The 18559-nt window shown below is 41.8% G+C and overlaps 3 protein-coding genes across 5 annotated transcripts in view; 1 reads left to right on the forward strand and 2 right to left on the reverse strand.

Moving 5' to 3' along the window:
• The window catches only part of dock5 (dedicator of cytokinesis 5), a 38464-nt gene extending 33959 nt beyond the window's left edge, over positions 1-4505 (forward strand). The window contains exons 45-51 of one of the 2 annotated variants that reach the window (XM_005927001.3): positions 1137-1220; positions 1302-1439; positions 1683-1855; positions 2031-2154; positions 2348-2507; positions 2717-2835; positions 2968-4505. In XM_005927001.3, the coding sequence (XP_005927063.1) occupies positions 1137-1220; positions 1302-1439; positions 1683-1855; positions 2031-2154; positions 2348-2507; positions 2717-2835; positions 2968-3069 (900 nt within the window). In that variant the 3' untranslated portion in view covers positions 3070-4505. Of the gene's footprint in view, positions 1-1136; positions 1221-1301; positions 1440-1682; positions 1856-2009; positions 2155-2347; positions 2508-2716; positions 2836-2967 lie in introns of both variants that reach the window. The other variant, XM_005927000.3, reaches the window with a different exon arrangement.
• Positions 4506-8021: 3516 nt separating this feature from the next.
• On the reverse strand, positions 8022-12406 carry LOC102300395. Its single transcript, XM_042222814.1, has one exon. The coding sequence runs from the start codon at positions 9800-9802 to the stop codon at positions 8675-8677; it is 1128 nt and encodes a 375-aa protein (XP_042078748.1). The 5' UTR covers positions 9803-12406; the 3' UTR covers positions 8022-8674.
• A 632-nt stretch (positions 12407-13038) lies between these two features.
• vsig8b (V-set and immunoglobulin domain containing 8b) lies at positions 13039-17517 on the reverse strand. 2 transcript variants are annotated; one of them, XM_005927004.3, is made up of 8 exons: positions 17384-17517; positions 17022-17101; positions 15018-15178; positions 14691-14889; positions 14296-14448; positions 14058-14180; positions 13740-13878; positions 13039-13650 (listed from the first exon to the last, which is right to left on the reverse strand). In XM_005927004.3, exons 2-8 carry the CDS (start codon positions 17092-17094, stop codon positions 13398-13400), a joined length of 1101 nt encoding a protein of 366 aa, XP_005927066.1. In that variant the 5' UTR covers positions 17095-17101; positions 17384-17517; the 3' UTR covers positions 13039-13397. The 2 variants fall into 2 exon arrangements, with proteins under 2 accessions (XP_005927066.1, XP_005927065.1); XM_005927003.3 differs by having other exon boundaries at positions 17022-17116; positions 17384-17457.
• Positions 17518-18559: the final 1042 nt, after the last annotated feature.

The following is an 18559-nucleotide window of genomic DNA, read 5'->3' on the forward strand; positions in this document are numbered from 1 at the left end:
GGGATTACTTTTTTGGGGAAGTAATCAGTAATTAGTTACTGATTACTTTTTTCAAGTAACTTGACCAACACTGCTCGTGCAGTACTGTGAATGCAGTTATACGGTCATTAACTAAAGTAACGGACAGATTCAAACTCTAATCTGATGATTGAATTAAAGGAACAGCAGTGCTCATGGAGCACACAGAGATCACAGAGAACATACTGTCCTCTGAGAAAACATGGATTTTGATGCATTTCACCTTGTTACAATACTTCTCATTGTTAGGCTCATCTCTGCATGAAAGGGTAATTATTTCTGTGTGTTTTTGAGCATTCCTGATATCACATCATCAAATGAGAAGTCAGTAGATAGAAATAAGCTTTGTCATTGTGGCTTTAGTCGCATAAGAACTCTTGAAGATTTTCACCATGGGAACAAAAAAAGAACAAAGAACAACAAAGTCATCCGTGACCCAGATGACAGCGAACAGAACTTCATACCAAAAATGATCTTTTGAATTCACCTGCGTTTTTTGTATTTCTGGTGTAGGTGGTGGTGTAGAAATACTGCATGTGGACATGTGGACATGCCAAGTGTTTGGCAGGCTGTATGAATTGATCATTTACTGCGACAACAGCAATGTAAATTGTACAAATGGGGAAAAAAGGCTCCTTTTTTTCTTTTTCAAATTGAATATGTACAGTGCACACTAGAAGCCACCCTTTACATCTATTAAACTATAGTAGAACAGTGTCTCACTGCTTCTCCTTGCAGACTGCATTGTTTGCTGAATTGGTTTCATGTCGCTTGCACAGCTCTTAACTTTTTTTTTTTTGAGCCAGAATATAAAGCATTCAATCGACCAACTACTGCCAAAGCCCTCTAATAAAACATAATTAATTCAACTCCAAACAATAATGGTGAATTATAATTTCTAAATCCTTTTTTTTTTCTCCCCCACTCAAAACTTCTGGCTGGCCTGTTGCTTGTTATGAGCTACAAGATTGTATTCATAAGTATACCACTGTGGCCTCTTTGCCACTCTTTGGAGCTCTATTCAATGTAGCCAGTAGCTGTATTTTAAGTGACAATGCTTTAACAACACAAAAAGACCCCAAGTTGCCCAATTTTCATTCTGGTTCCATTCTCTGCAGGCTTTCTTCACAAACGCCTACATCCAAGCGCACCCAGAGGACCGTCAACACATTGAGGAACTTAAACGCCTCATCGCCCTGCAGGTAAATCCTTCGCTTGTCATTGCCACGGTATCCATGACAGCAGCCTTCTAAAACACTTAGGTACTCCTCTCCCCCCTCCAGATCCCCCTCCTGGCAGACGGAATTCGCGTCCACGAGGAGAGGACAACGGAGCAGCTGAAACCCTTGCACAACCGCCTGGTCACTTGCTTCCAAGACCTTCGGGAGAAAGTGGAGAAGCAATATGGCGTCATAACTTTGGTGTGTTGCCAGCTCAAAAACTCAATTTAATGTAAGAGGGTGCCAACTTAAGCTATTGGCCCTCTTGCCTTCCTATCAAATGGTTCTCATTCAAAGCAGAGTGTACATTATATTAGTGCAGGACCATAAATCTTCCTTTAGCCAATCTATTGCGACCTGTGTTTTGCCTGTCATTGTGCTCCTTCCCTGCCAAGATCTCCTCTCCTCCCCCCAGTGACGCTTAATCCCATTTGTGTGTCCCAGCCCTGCTCTCTCACCGAGCAGAAGAAGAGTCGCGTGGGCTCGGTGGTGATGCCCTACATCCTGCCCTCCACCCTGCGTCGCATGTCCACTATCTCAACCATCTCCAACGCCTCCTCGGGCCTTTCCAGCGGCTCTGCTTCCTCAGACGGGCCCTCCTGCCTTTCCTCCCAAGAGTTAGTCCCAGCATCCTTGTGCTGCTTATTTTTATCTACCTTTCCATCCTGTCTAGACATTGCTTACCTTTAAAATGACTTTTGTTTTCCTTGTTTGGAAAAAAAAATGCACCGTCTATGCATCTGATTCTATATCTGCTTCATTCACAAACAGTTCCTTGTTGTCCCGTCCCAGAGATCGCAGAGCGTCTGTTCTGTCCCGCTCAGATGAAGACAATAGGATTGCTAGAAAGAACAGAAAGGAGTGGAGTGTGAGCAAATCCCAGAACCTCCTTGAGAGGCAGTCAGATGGAGATGAGGTAAGGCCTTATGCCCAAGAACTGTTTACACACTTCATATTTCTTCTGTTATTCTTATTCCCCTGTAACATGCACTAAACAAAGGTACTTAAAAAGGCCGTGTTGTTATTGTGTCAAGTGTTTTAACTGTGAATTGGGAGCAGTCCCGTTGTGCTTAAATGGTTTTGCATTGTGTTTTCCACTTTCATTCTAGACTCCTCCAGAGAAGCAGCAGAGGCCCAAGAGTTTACAGCTGGGAGATCGCCGGCTTACCCTCTCCCTGTTTCAGGGGGTTTCATCTCAGCTCAGCTTGTCTAACCCGCTCAGCCCTCTACCTGCCTCTCCACACACACCGCAAACACCACGCAGCTCCAGTATGTTACCCCCCCACCTCCAAAAAAAGTCAAACACTGCATGTCATCGTTTTATTTTCTCTTAAAGTTATGCCTTACACATGCAGAAACAGGAGGGCTCCGTTGTGTAAGCGCATTCTGGTCTGAAGCCCTAATCAGGTCACACACACACCTCGTAGTCACTGATGCATGTGGCCTGAAAAGCTTTTATTTCCTCTCTCCTGTCGTAGGTTATTCATCACTTCTCACTGACAATGATGTCAGAACCATTGACACTCCAGGGACTCCTCCACCTATGCCACCAAAGAAACACCCGCATGAGATTGACAACTCCGGGTTTTCTACAGAGGTACGTCTGCTCAGAGAAAATCTCACACACCCCCTTACAAATACATATTTAATGTCATGTAAACGCTAAAATATTCCGTTTTTATTTTTATTTGAAGTCCTAACACGAGCACTCTTCTCTTTTTCCCCGAAGTTTTCGCCTCCACTCCCGATGAAAATTGAGAGCAAGCCTCCTCCACCGCCTCCAAAGGCACGGAAGTCAATGTTCCCGTCCTATGAGCACCCCCCCCAGTAAGATTATTACCCCCCAAATTCTATGATTTGGCTGTGATTTATAAACATAGGTTCATTTGTGGCAGAGTGGAAACCCCACAGCAAGGTACAGATTGCAGGACCATCAGATTTTCAATGGGAAGCATATTTCTGATGCAAGTTGATTATAGTTCCAAGCAGTCCTTTTAATTTTGTTGTTAAGCTGCAAGGAAGTTTAGGTTTGGGATTTCTGTCAATAGACTGTCAATAAGGGTACTAACGTGCAAAAAATGGATATATGATTTTCAGGTACAGATTTTAATTCTCTTTTTAGAAAAGATACTTTTTTTTTTCTTAACACAAAGCGAATGTGGTGAACAAGGAATGATCAATGTTGTAATGTTATATTTTATTTGTAGACTAATCAGCCACAACATTTAAACCACACGCAGGAGAAACGAACACTGATCATCTCATTATAATCCAGCATCGTCCTGGGAAGTTTGGGCTTTCGTGTGGATGTTAATTTAACCACAAACACCTGCTAAAGCTGCTGCAGACCAAGCACAGCTACCCATGGGAAAAGCAGCTGGTAGCAATGGGCTCTTTTCCTACACCACAAAAAACTGCTCAGGACCTACTTGAAAGCATCCAAAACAGCCCAAAGCATTGACCTGGCCTCCAAACTTCCCAGATTTCAGTCCTATGATGCTTCCACAAAATGCACCAAACCCTCAGGGGACAAAGGATCTGCTCCCGATGTCCCAGTCCCAGACAGCACAAGACATTCTGTGTGGTCCCCTATCAGTGGCCTGTGTCCGAGTGTCATGAGGGGAACCTACTCAGAGCTGGTGGTTTTAATGTTGTGGTTGAACAGTGTGTGTGCTTATAGAGTGACACTGGATGAATCATTTCCCTTCTAGCTGTTTACCAGCATTCCATATTTGAACAGTAAAAAGCTGCATTAGATTCATATCGAACTTGATTGAGAGCAGGGAAAACAATGTACAGAATGTAGTTATTGTTTGTTGATGGTGTCTAAACCACAATGTTTCAGAGACACTGGATGGCATTATTGAATGTGCTGCAGATTATGCGTTTGTTTTGATGCTGATGATGAACTGAATACTGTAACCTGTGCATCCAAACTAAACTACATCATGTTGATGGTGAGGTTCAGTGAAGGACGTTTTGGAAAATCTGCTTATTTGCATTGGTTAGGAGACAAGATCATAGATGCCACTCTTGTACCTTTTTAGTGGGCATGTAGCATAGAGCACAGACTGTGTATAAAAGACGAATGACATCACTGATTGGCTTGTGATTTCTATATTTTTGAAGCCTCCAATTTAGCTAAAATCATGACAGCTTGCATTTCTGGAACAGGAAGTGACCATATTTAGGCCACTGAGTGTAGTGCTAAGTTATCAGCTAAGCTGCATCCATGGGTAAGATGAAACTATTCCAGGAAATTCCAGTTAAAAAAACAAAAAAAAAACAGCAACAGCAGGTCCATGTTTGCATTGGTGCCCAGCAGATATAGACTAATGGCAACATTTGGTGATCTTATATTCTAATAGATCAGCTGACATAAACAGATTTGTTTGTTTCAGTTTTGGCCAACTCTTCTTGGATCAGATGGTTTCATTTTTGTAACAGTTCAAATGACCTTAACTTTGAACCATGACTGAAGCTAATTATACATACAATCCCAAAACAAGTATTGTACCTGGCTATAAACATTCACTTCATCTCTGGGTATTTTTACACAAGAGACTATGGGGACTGACTCACTTTTGGAGCCAGCTTCAGGTGATCTGTGTTTTTTGCACTTCCAGGTTGTTGCTTGAATTTAAGCCAAAAGGTTAGCTTAGCTTAGCATTAGACATAGAAGACACAAAAATACACCTGCCATCTGTAAAGCTCACTTAATAAATCAAATCACGAAACTATAAGAAACCTTTAGTTTAAAGATGACAATGTGTGGCAATCAGAAATAAGATCAGAAAGTTACTGCTCTTGGCCAAGAGATACTCATTCTGCCACATGTAAAACACAACGTTTCCCTCTTTTGTGAACAAATTAGGATATTTTATTAATCCCAGAGGAAATCATGAGATCTGAATTGATTCCAGTCGGCAGCTGTTTTCAGTCCTAATGCTAAGCTAACTGTAGGTTATGGAGTCATCATTTAGACAATGATGTAAGTGGTATAGTCTCTTTCTCTTGTCAAGAGAGTAAATTTTCCAAACTTTCTAACTGGTCCTTTAAAGAACCCTAAACGCTATGTGCTACAAGCATACATACCTCTGGAGTTCACTTTAGTTTGATATTTCAGGTGTGGGTAGATTTTCTTTTTTATCAATAAATTTTTAAGTAAATTATTGCTATTCGTTGAATTGAGTACGTATTTCCTTAGTTTTGCACACCCAGTGTGTACAGAGATTGTTTATTTTGAGTGCAGTGTAATTTTTAGTATGATTTCAATATACACTTTTTCCTGTGCGCTGTCAAAATGTTCTAAAAGAAACAGTATGTGCAAAATCTCTGCATGTAAAAGTGCTTTAAGAATGATAGAGTTGAATCTTTTGTTAATTTGCCAGTGTTTTATTAAATTTACATTGTTTTTACAAGGGATTAACTTCTTTTGTACAGTGGAAATTCCTTAACGTGCATCAAAGACGTTTTATACAAACAATGCCTCAAGAGATATATGATGATCTTTTTTATGAACAAGCTGTTGTTGACTTAACAGAAATAAAGCAGTTTCTGAAATGCCTGCAGACTCCCTATTTTTTTCCCTTTTTTTGATGACTATGATTATTTGAAAAAAAAAAGCCTTTTAGCTGCAATCTTGCCTCCATACAGAATACAGATTACCCTCTGTACCCTCGGTGGAAACGCAGCACTCACACAGACAGTTATCGGGATGCTGTTGATGGTGTGAAAAAAAATTACCCACTCAAGCTCAAAACATCAACAAACTAGACACAGAAGTGGTGACCTATGCATTTCAAACACAATTAGAGTTGGTGTAGGTAAACGATACTTTGCTTTAGCTCACTGGTGCATAGGCTGGAGAGGCTTTTCGTGTGAAAGCAGGGAGGACTTTACGCAATTCTTCTAGGAATTGTGGGATGGTGCTGGTGTTGCTAATCTGTATTGTTAATGGCCTCTTCCTTCCTGTTGGATAGTGAGGTGCGGGGGTATCTTTCTCCCTTCAAGTCTCATGGGCAGTGGACATTTAAAGGGATGTTCACTCATGCAAAGGAAGCAACGTGATAACTGCCAACTTTAGCTGGATACTCGGGAACATCTCCATGGAAACAACCTCATAGTGTAAGAGGTTTGCGGCTTAATGCTGTAACAATTCCAAGGGCAGAAATCACAACAGCATTGTTCCTTTCTGTTGCAGACGTCTTTCCAGTCTCCTCTCAGCTGACTTACAAGCCAGTGGCACATCGGAGTGTCTGAGTCATTCCACAGTCTGAGGTCACTCACACAATTTCCATTTCCTTGAGACAGCACTCAGTCGAAGTTTGAAACATTTTTTCCACAACACAGTTGCAAACTCTTACACTTCATTTATCAGACATAACAAAGTACTTAAGTACAATTCTGAGATACTTCTCTTAGATATTTCTGCTACTTTAATTCTTTTATTCCAGTCCACTGTATTTTAATTTAGATCTTACTGCGGAAGCTTGGGCGGCTGCTTTTCAGAATATTTACAAGTCATTATAAATTAATTTCCGGTATAAAATTTGATATAAAATTCAATAATTTATTTTATTTTTCAACCTGCAGGATTTTTTTGGTCACTTGGGGTCAGCAGAAACAAGCTGTGAATGCAAAAATAAGACATACTGTCCTCCTTAGTTCGTAGACAACATATAAGTTCCAGGTGGAATATTTATTTTTCATCCATCCATCTGATTTGGGGTTGCTGGAGCCTATCCACAGGGCAGGACACAGGGTACACCCTGGAACAGGTCATCGATCTGTTGCACACATTCACACTTGTGGCCAATTTAGGAATCACCAGTTAACTCAACCCCATGCATATGTTTGGACTGCAGATTGAGTACCTGCAGAGAGGGATCATGCAAACTCCATATGGAAAGGTCCCAGCCTGGATTCATTTAAAATGATAATTATCACATTTATTGCCTTTTGTCTTTTAAGTCTTAATTTGCATCTTGTTTTATCTTCCACTAAATGCAGTGTAGTTTTAAAAAACACAAGTATTTATTTATTTATTTATTTATTTATTCATTGCTTTAACTGTCAAAGGAAAAAGTCCAAAAGTGATCAATAAAACAGCTTTAGTCTACCGTATGTGCATATGGTAGTTAAGACTGGGTCCAGTTTGAGCAGCTACAACTGTAGCCATTTCTTTCAGTTAATCACTGAAGAAATGGCCATTTGTAGCCATATTAGCGCTTTTATTTTTTGGTTCCTTTTATTGTATTGAGCTGTTCTTGGCCTCATCTTTAACCTAACTTGCCCCTGTTATGTTGAATCCAGCTCCCTCCAACAGGGAGAGGGGAAGACGACAGGAATGGAAGCGGAGGCCTTGGTACGACTTAACTCCCCTGCATCAAAGGATAATACGCCCTTTCTTACTTTGTCCGTTTAACAGCTGGAGGGATCCCGAGTCTCTGTGTGTAGTGGGATTAGCTGCACTATTGTATCTCTGCTTTGAACCTCACTAGGTGGTGCCAGAGGGTGTGAACTAATGTAGCATTGCAAGGAGGTCTGCTGCATTATTTTTTTCATTTTTTCCTTTTTATAAAAAAGCCCCTCTATTTACTCAGAGTAGGTTTGCTGGGCATAAGTGCACTTTTCAGGAACACCAGCTTCATATCCACACTCTCAGCAACAGCTACATAAAGTCACACCTGGGAGCTGTCGAGTGCAGGTATACACGATTCTGTCGAGGGCCAGCGAACACATATACTAAAAAGGATGTTGGGTTTGGGGGGGGGGCTTCTCTTCATCGGGTTTGTGTTTTTTTTCCCCTCATATGGTGCGGGGATTTGGCCTGGCATCCTTCCAGCTAACATGCAGGTTACTCCAGTCCCTGTGTGCAGCTTAAACTATCTGCAACCTGAGTGAAAGGGGGAAAAACTCTTAAAGCCAGGTTCTGCATACGTTCCTGTTTTATTAATATGCTCTGTACTCTTACCTCAGTCACATGTATTTTTTAACGTTTTCAGATGGGCCCCAAGTTACATCATGTCTAAGCACGCATGCTTTGGGATCTGTTTTACAGTCCTAACTTATTATTTGTACTACTGAAATATTAATATTCATAGGTACTGGCCTGGTCAGCTGGTTATATGGCCCCGGTGTGCATTCACTTGCAGAGCTCTAAGTGGCCAGCACAGCTAAAATCCCATTCTGATGCAAGAAACTGTAATTAATGGTGATGCAGCAGGACAGTAGTCATTACTGAAATTGCTAGCACAAAAGATAAAAGAATACTTCAAAGTTTTTTAATAAGTTCAGACAATGACCAATTGATTTCAGCACAAAGACCTCCAGCAGAAAGCAAATTGGCTTTTTTTTGTCCCCCAGTTTTTAACTTTTGAAGGAAGGCTGGCTTGAGTCTTTTGTTCGGGCACCTTCAGACAAGACAAATACAGTTATTCACTAAGCCAGAAGTTAAAATCATGTATCAGCGTTTTCCAAAGAGTCCTCTTGCCGTAGATGAGCACCACGGCAGCAACGGTTGTGTAGAGTGATGTGAAAAAGATTGTGAGAGAGAGGGTGCTCTCTTGGTGCACCACAATTTTGTAGTTGACATACAGGTCAACCACGAGCAGGACAAGGAAGTTGGCCACTAGACCAAGAGCCATTTCGATGACCCTTATCTGAGTGCCCAGCTTTGGAGGGTGGGTTCCATTGGTGCTAGCTTTCATGTGCTGGAGATGGATGGCCAGGTGAACAGAGATGGAGATGCAGCATTTCACCATGACCACCCCTGGAAATACATCAGAGAGGAGCAAGTACATGACTTGATAAACCTTCACAGAAGTGGTGTCAGAGAATACAAGTCCACAGTCTCCATTTGCTTTGTAGGTGATGTTGCCAACAGCGTTTCCAGCAGCTGCTGGGTTGCCAGCGTTAAACAACACGAACATTGGCAAACAGGTGCCAAAACCAAACAGAGGGATGAGAATCACAGCTATGGTCACATGCTTGACAATGACATCTTGGGCGTGTGTGTAGCAGTGGTTGGGTTCGTGAACCAGTTTGGTGCTGTAGTAGAAAGTGAGAAAGCTGCTGTTCCACATGATGATGAACTTGAAGCTGAAGGTAAGCACCAGCAGGATAGCGTAGCCTATCTGGGCAATCTGGCAGTTACTGTCCACCTCATCCATGGTCATCCAGAAGTAGCAAGTCATCTGGTGAGCAATACTGGCCACCGACAGAGCCATGGTGATAGTTTCACAAGGCGTCCACTGCTTTTTCTCCTTGTAGTTCAACACACTCATCAAAGAGATATAGGAATTAAAAAAGACAGTGGTGATGCCCAGCACACCCGTCATTACCCAGAGGGGATATTTAATTAACACAAGCATAACCCCAAACTCTTCTGTGCCGTAAACTTTAACAAGGATACCGTAGTCTTTAAGTCTCCGTGCAACACTCAGCAGTCTGTGTGGGCTTCTGAAGTGCTTTGGTTTTGCTGCGTTCAAAGAGATGACAAGAAGGGGGGAAGAGGAATAAGAAATTATATACACACACTCCAAAATCAGATGATTCTTCATTTCTGTCACAGAATTGAATCAGTCATAGCTTGTCAGAAAGGCCCGAGGAAAAGATTCACACATTTAGCATTTGAAATTCATTAAACAGATACAAACAGGCCCAATTAAAATCTTTGGTCAATGTTTGAATTTTATGCCAATTCTGAAATTTAAGGTGGTCACATGCAAAGCAAACAAGTGAGGTAAGAAGGTTAGAGTAATTAGTGTAGGAAATTCCTACACTAGCGAAGCTCACCTGGGTCAGATATTGTGTTTTTTATTGCCGTGAATCCAACTGAAGGTTTCTGCTTACGTTCCCTTTGCCTGTTAGTCGTGACAATACCCTGTCTGGCTCAATAACTTTGGTAGCAGCTGAGGAATCCTTTGTTTTGTTTTGTTTATTCAAGCATTAATCCTTGCCTGGAGTTGTCTGCAGGATGCACACGCAAGGTGAAAGTCTTGGATCTAAGTTTTCTTTTCATGGGGATTTATATTTTCACATTGGGTACGATTTGCATCATCCCTGACCACAGGTAGTGGCGACAGCTGGTTTGCATTGACATGAGGTGGACAGGATATGTGCTCATTATACACAGATCAAAAAAAATAAATAAATAATTAAAGGGACAATTTGAAAACATCAGATCTCAATGGGAATCGATGAGCTTCTGGACAGTCTGAGCTGCAACCTGGCAGCATTGTATGGACCAAAACACAATGTCCCAGAGATTTGCATCCATTCAGGGGTATCAATTCTTTCATTGTCATAGAACTGCCTGCATACTGTCATCACATCACCCGAAGGAACTTTAATCCAGATACCTAAAGGCAGTTAGGGCGCTGTTGTCAAGCTTGTAGAGGTCTGTGTGTCCCTGATTGAAATGCCTTCCCAAACCATCACTGAACCATCACTAAACTAATGATGCTGAATGATGTTACAGGCAGCATAACATTCTCCACAGCTTATCAAGACTTTTTCACGTCTGTCACAAGTACTCAGGGTGAACCTACTCTCATTCGTGAAAAGCACAGGGTGCCAGCGGTGGACCTGCCAATTCTGGGATTCTATGGGAAATTCCAATCGAGCTGCACAGTACTGGGCATCATGAAGCCTATTTCTGGTTGTTTGGTAAGAGACATTCACACCAGCGGCCTGCTGGAGGCCATTTTTTAGCTCTGGCAGTGCCCATGCTATTCCTCCAGATACCAGTCCTACTAATACGGGAAGAACCTTTTATGACCCTGTCCAGCTCTCCTTAAGTAACTGGCTGTCTCAAAGAGTCTCCTCCATTCTCATGAGACTGTGCTGGGAGACACAGCAAACCTTGGCACCTCATGCTGCCAATAATAACACTGACTTCAAATTCAAAACTAGTGAAAAAACAGTCAGAAAAGATGAGGAAGGAAAAATGTCAGTGGCCTCCACCTGTAAAACCATTCCTGTTTTGGGTATTGTCTCATTGTTGCCCCTCTCGTTTCATTTCATGACCAACAAAGCAGCTGAAACTGATTAACAACCCCCTCTGCGACTTAACTGACCAGATCAATATCCCACAAGTTTAATTGACTTGAGGCTGCACTCTGATTAAAAAGTCCTTCCATTTTTTTTTGAGCAGTGCATATTGATATCCAATGACTTTACTGTACGTCTGTCAGTGCAGCACAGCCAATCCACAAACCACAATCCAACACGCGCCGCATGCAAATACTTATTCCTGCTGTCCGCCACATATTTACAAACACCAAACCGCCCACACGCCCATTTACCTGATAAGAACAGCAAATCACCTTTAAGTCACCTTCACAAGCCGTGCTCATGCAGCACCTTATCACTTTAGCTTGTGCTGTGGAGCACCCCAACTTTCTTTTTAATGAGGTGCTGACTTAAATTATAGTTCAACTCTATTTAGATTTCTTGTTTACTCCATTTATCCAGTCAAAACAAGCAAGATGCTGATTTCATAAGCACACAGTATGGCTTTCCCAACAGTCTGCAGTCACACTTTTCTTTATAAAAAAAAAAAAAAATCACCTTAAGCCAAATTTCAAGGACAGATTCTGCCTTTTTGTTGCACAAAAGCTCTTTGAAAGCAGACTGCGGTGGTAGCCTTTTCTTTTTTCTAAAAATAATAATAATACAATTTCTTTTACTATGCCAACCCTGTTAAAACTTCTGCCCTCCAAAGCAAGACTGCGATTTTCCAACAAGGCTTCCAGAACAGTATTTGTAATTAATTATTGTATCCGTTTTCCTGCTTCTTGCATGGATCAAAGGACAGGCTAACGTGTGAGCACATGAGAAAGCTTGACGGATGTGCATTTACTGGGAAAGAAAGGGGGAAAACATACTGGTTAGAGCAAACAGAAAGTCACAGACATTAACACGGACCCACAGAGGATGTGTTTGTCTTCTTGGGAAGCAAACAAACGACAAAGTCAAGCACAGCAGAGGCACATTAAACACTGTGTTATGCCAGTCTCTTGGTGTAGCTGTGTGGTGGGTTGGGATGGGATGCCCCTTGCCCTGAAGGGGACTGGAAACAGAATACTGACCAAGCCACACCACTACCAGCAGCTCGTATTCATTCAATATACGCACCTTTTGAAGATGGGATCAGGAGGAGATGTGCCTGCAGCCCCACCTCTCTTCAAAAGAGAGGTGGGGCTGCAGGCACAGTGCTGACTCTGCTTACTGAAGGTGTCAGCTGCAGGTCAGTACCTCCAAAGTTAGACTAAGAGCTAGTTTACCTTCTTCCTACCCCCTCCCCAAAAAGATCAGACATGCATCCCTGCACAGGACATGAACGAGGCAATTCTGCTTCGTTTTGCTCTACAAATTATTATTATTATTATTATTTTTACCAGAAGGCAAACTGACATAAAGAGGGTCAGAGGTAAAGCTAACTATTCTAAAGTGTCCCCAATTATCGAGCCACTTACACCCCTGAAAATAGCAGCAACTGTGAAAGCTGTGAGAACACATCGAGCATATTAAATGACCAAGATTTTGAGGGTTTTTTTAAACAAGAACTTTGCACTAGATATTTATTTTAATGGATTCTTCATTCATTAATCTCTCTAATTAAGTTACATTTGTACACATGTGACCCATGTGGACCGACAACACAAACACCCGAATGCCATTTACATTTATTGTTCGCCTTGACTTGCCAATTAAAACATTAAACTGTACAAAATAAAAAAAATAACAAGAAGGAAAAAAAGCATCATAATAAAAAATAATTGCTTTGCTATATACATTTTACATACAGTTTTAAAAATTAAAAAAAAAACAAAGCAAATCTTATTTGTGATTATGAAAACCTGTTCTTCTGTTTGCTTTACACTAGCAGTGATGTGCTAAAGTGCTTCATGAAAGTCAGCTGATACATATAATATGTCACATGAGGGTAGGATTTTATGAGTCAGTAGCTATGCAAACACTCCCATTGTTCCCTGGTTTAAAAAACATGTATATATTATTGCACCTCTTGGCCCTTATATACTTCAGACACAGAATATTATTTAAAAGGTGGTGAGTCTTTTTTTTTTTATCATAAAGTGTAGTTGAGCACTAAAAATAAAATTAAGAGCCTGTTAGGCTTGAGGTTTGTGGTCACACGGCGTATCCATATTTAGGGTCATATGTGAGGTGAGCGGGTATCTCCCCGCCTGTGGTCGACCCATTGCTTCCATTTGTGAAGATTGGGCCCGATTCATTGACCGTAGGCAGATTGCCCCTTACGGAACTGTAGATGACGCCGTGGTGAGTGCGGTATCCCATCACCGAGCGGAGGCTGGAGTGTCGGCTGGAGTGCATACTGGAGTTCCTGCTCGGGGGCCTGCTCTCCGGGGCCTGCGCATCCTCCCTGGGAAAGCAGAGTCACGCAGGTTCTCAGTTAAGCTGCTACACCGATCTGAGATCGTTTGACAGATGCCTCAAACGGCCATAAAATACCTTATTTCATTCGCGACCTCCTTCTGGTAGCGACGCTTGTGGCAGCAGCAGATGAGAAGCCAGATGAGAAGCAGGAGGAGCAGCAGAAGCAGCAGAGCGCCTATCACAGCGCCAGCTATCACACCTGCTTTATTGGTAGCTGGAAGAGGCAATGTATTGCTTAGAAATCAAACGTGTGCAGCTCACCTTCTTGAATTCCAAATCCAACAAGAGGATTATATGTGATTTTGCATAAAAGCAAGTCAAAAAAGGTACCTTCAGGATATGAGTGTTCAGAGCTGTTAAACTGAAAATAAGATGATGATATTGTAGACTTACGGTTGTATGCACGCAGTACGTATTTACACTGCCCTTTGCCCACAGCGTTTGCTGCCTCGCAGACATAAGTTCCAGTGTTGCTGTCTGTATGGTTCTTTATCAGAAGCTCCCCACTCTGTTGGTCTTAATGAAAGAAGACAGCACTGAGTACAAGCACATTACCTACACAAACACAGCCGCATTAGTGTTTAGAGAAGAGCATTCTTAGAAAAAGGCATCCTGGTGCTAAGTTGCTTACTTTGAGTAGCAGTGGATGGAATTGCAGCTCCGTTTTCTCTCGTCCACACATAGCTGATGGGAGAGGATCCTTGACGGGATACGCAGCGGAGGGAGACTGTGCTTCCTTTCTCCTCACCACCTTCAACCCAACACTTTGGCGTTGATGGGGGAACTAATGAAAAAAAAGAAAGAAACACCCATATGGCACAAAAACTATTTTAGTGCAATGCTCTGATTCAACACTGAAGCATCTGGGTATGGCTGCAGTGAGGTAATCTACTGAGACAGAAAGAATGGAGGAGCCTTTGCATTCCACGTGAATGAGCACATTTAAAAGCAGACGGCTGAGAAATGAAACAAGTTAGACCGGTTAAAAAAAAAAGAAGCAAAACAAAAAAAGCAATTTGTCCTCACCCAACACAACCAGTGTGATTTTTCTCATGTCAATGCCTGGGAGCTTCTTGACTTTACACTGGTATGTGGCGGTGTCTGAGACTGTCACACCAGTGATAGAGATCGAAGCATCTCCCTGGTCGGGGTTCCCTGTGAAACTGAACCTTTTGGAGACGCTGTTGTCCGTGTAGTGGGTCTGGCCACCTGAATATGATAAGATCTGAGAGGCAAGATTTGCACTGAGTAATGTCTTATTTTTTGATTCAGGTTTTCCAGCTAACTGAGCCTAAATGCAATATTTTCTCTGTCTTTCTATAATTCCTCTCTGTCATCACACATGCAACATACCACTGTGTCCTTCTGTGTCATGTCTGGACTGACGTTGGACCACTCAATATCCAGCGGTCCTGTGTCTGCTGCGGCTGGAGTATAGGTGCATCCCAGTTTAACAGTCGTTCCCGTTGCATACTGAATGGTCTGCGGCCCCGTGGATGTTATCTGCATCGCCTCTGTTAACATGGGATGAAACCAAAAATTCTATTAAGCTCCGTCTAACTTAGAACAATGCTTTCTTTCTCCATTGGATTCTTACAGTCGTGTACCCAAGTTAAGAGACAGAAAGAAGACAGAATAAAATGAATTTCGCTCTCAAACGTATTAATATTTCTCCCACTTAATGGCATTCAAGCTCTGGGCCTGCGCTCCTGTGCCGTCTCAGGGAGGAGAAGAAGTGCTGATGTGAGACTAATAGGCCTTTTAAGTCAAACTGAAGATTTTGAGGGCTTGGACATGAATTAAAGTAAAAGTTTATTTTGATTTTTGGGTTGGGGTTGCATATTCAATTTAACTTATTAAACTCTGGAGGCTTATTAATTGTCTGAAATATATCGGCAAATAATGATGAAAGCTGAACACATGAGCTCGTTACGAGCCGTCTCTGAGTTGACACACACTCCCCGCTAACTCACTCTTTTTGGCTTTAGATTTTTATTCAACTGTTGCCAGAGTCAACACTGATAGCGTGGTGACACATTTCAACAGATCAGAGTTATTTATCTCGATAATGTTCGACTCTATCTTCTCGCCATCCCTCCCCCTTCGTTCGGGTGTCCAACCTTCAGAAAATATCTAAATGGAGCTCAAATCAAATCAGCCTCTGTTTTGACATCGCTCATCATTAAATCCACTATAACCCTGTGAAAGCACTCGGAATGCACTTTAGTGGCACCACAACAAAGCAGAGGATGTCAGGGGTATTTATGAAAGCGTACACAATGGCAGATGTGATGAAGTGAGTGTGGAAAAAAACAAATTAGTCAGTCAAATGTTTACACCGTGAAAGCCGCCCTCCCCAACTCCCAGCACCCCCCAAGGGCAAAACACTGGGATCTAAAGAAGATGCGATTTCCACGTGAAGAGGCCACTGAGCTAACTTGCCAGTAGGTTCAGCCACTGAGCTCAGTACAAACATGCACATCCCTGTGCCCTCCCCTCATTGGCAAATACAAAGGTGCCTCACAGTTTTTGTTTTTGTTTTGTTTTGTGTGTGTTTCCTCCTGCTCACCCCTACTTCTTCTCTGGAATAATTTTTTGACTCGTCATAACAGCAGAAGCAGACGTAGAAGTGTTTACATCAATGATGCAGAGGAATTTAAAGGAATTGCCACGTACAATGCTAAACCCTGGATGTCGCTCATCGTAAATAATATGATGGTTGGAATACTGCCATCATTAATGTTGTTTATTTCTCCTGTGAATGGAAATGCACACGCCCAGGTGCTTTCCTCAAATAGTCACGATAGAGCCGAAAGAATCAGTCGTGGCTCTTTATATAAGGCGGTGAACTTTTGGTCTAATTAGGAAGCATTATCTGAATAATGAAGGGGACGTTGAGGTTTGAGGGTTTTTTCTGGGCGTATTTGATGTAATTTTTTTTTTTTTTTTTTGCATTTTTATGCTGCTCTTATATTTAATACAGACAGCTTGGATGGGGGCCCGAGGCTAATTACTCCCCTGGTCACAATAAAATCCATCAGGGTCGCACTTTGCAAATGCACATAGCTGTTTGACCCTCAGCCACAATAATTTAAGGTATGAATGATATGCGGGGTACTTCTCAGCCATCCCCACTACAAACGCACCCTTCAGTGAGTACGTGAAATGGTCAGATCATCAGCTGAGTTACAGTGAACTGTATCTGCTGTGTGGATCACAAATCAGATTCAGGTTCAGAATTCCTAAGAAAAACAACTCTTCTGCTGGTGATCATTGTGTTCCCTGATTCAACATGCTCAGAAACCTGAAACAAATTCCTTAGATGTAATCAAAAAGAAAGAAAAACCCCACACTCACCTGTTCTCAGCTGAATTGTCACCAGAAACAGCACAGCCACCTTTAGCCTGACGCTCGTGAATGCTGGCTCCATTTTCAACCTGAGAGCAAACACACTATCAGGAAAATAAGAGTTTTGATCTAAAGGCTTGTATTTGGCATCAAAAAGCAAAGATGTCTGGCGTCATTCACCTCTCCCCCAGAGCCTTTATCACTTTTGCTTAGTTGTTTATCTATAAACTTACATCACCTGAGAACTCAGTCGTGACGGTTTATTTTGTGTGTGTGTGTGTGTGTTTGTCTGTACAAACTACCAAGAAAATCAAAATGTTGATCGATAAACGCTATAAAGGGAAGAAATAAAAATAACAGCTCTGACATACCTTAAAGTGAAGACACAATCCACAACAAAAGTGTGTCCTTGAAGGCTAACCGGTGTGACAGTACAGGTGTAGCAGGCTTATTTTGTCCTCGGGTGAAACTCAGGAGCAGTAACTATGGCCACACCCTCTCTGTCCATAGTGCACCTGTTGGCCACTCCTAGAATTGGAAACACGCCAAGCCCCTTCATACTTGTTTTTATTTTTTCTTGTTTGAATAAAAGATAATCAAAAAATGTGAAAAGAGACTTTTGCTAGTTTAGGTTTCCAGTCTCTGTGTGTGTCTTGGCTGAAAACAGTTTAATAAACACCTACATGTACTTTCTTACTTTTTTCACAGTTTTATCTATCATCTATTTATCACATCTATCATCTGTTATTTCATAACAATGCAAATTCTCTCTCTTCCTAAAACTACGGTATGACAAGTCTGCTGCATGCTGTAGAGTTCTTTGTGGTATGCTTATTTTTAAGGTAAGAGGAAAGTTATGATACTTGTTTAAGACCGAATGGGCCAGAAAAATATGTTGCCAGCCCTTGTGTAACCCGTCTTCCTGACACTCCCATGAACATACACTGACTGGTTTTTGTTGCTCTGCCACACAGGGCACATAGTGAGATCCATGCTGATTTGGGACTAAAAGACAACTTAACGCGACAGAGCGGCAAAGCGCAGTGCGGCAGCTGCCACTGCCGTTCATGCTGTTAGTGAGGTTGAAATGGCTTATCAGCTATGAATGATTTACCAAAACACAAAGTTTTGATTTAGGCCAGAAATCAATTCCTTTTATTTTTCTGGCTCAACTGTGGTATCTTTTATGATTTTCAGTTCATAAATGTGTTATTTTTCTTATCCCGGTGCTCCTCAGTTCATCCACCATCTGAAAAATGCTATTTTAGCTTTTTCCCCATTTCTTTGAGCCATCTTACTTCTGATTGCATGCTCTTAGTAAACAGAAAGTTTGAGCAGCAGGTACACAGTCCTGTGCTCACAGCCTGCAATGACCATATTAGGAATTTCCACCCTCAGTGACTTCTAAGACCGAAAAAATCCTTCTGAAACCAAATGTTCTAGACTAAAGCTTGAGCTGTTGGCTCACACTAAGTTCCTTATACACAAGCTGATCTCATTATTTGAAAGTTTGCACGTGTTTAATACACTATATTACCAAAAGTATT

This window comes from Haplochromis burtoni, unplaced genomic scaffold, assembly GCF_018398535.1.
Source record: "Haplochromis burtoni strain Fernald_Lab_line unplaced genomic scaffold, NCSU_Asbu1 Contig_95, whole genome shotgun sequence".
Taxonomy (NCBI): Eukaryota; Metazoa; Chordata; class Actinopteri; order Cichliformes; family Cichlidae; genus Haplochromis; species Haplochromis burtoni.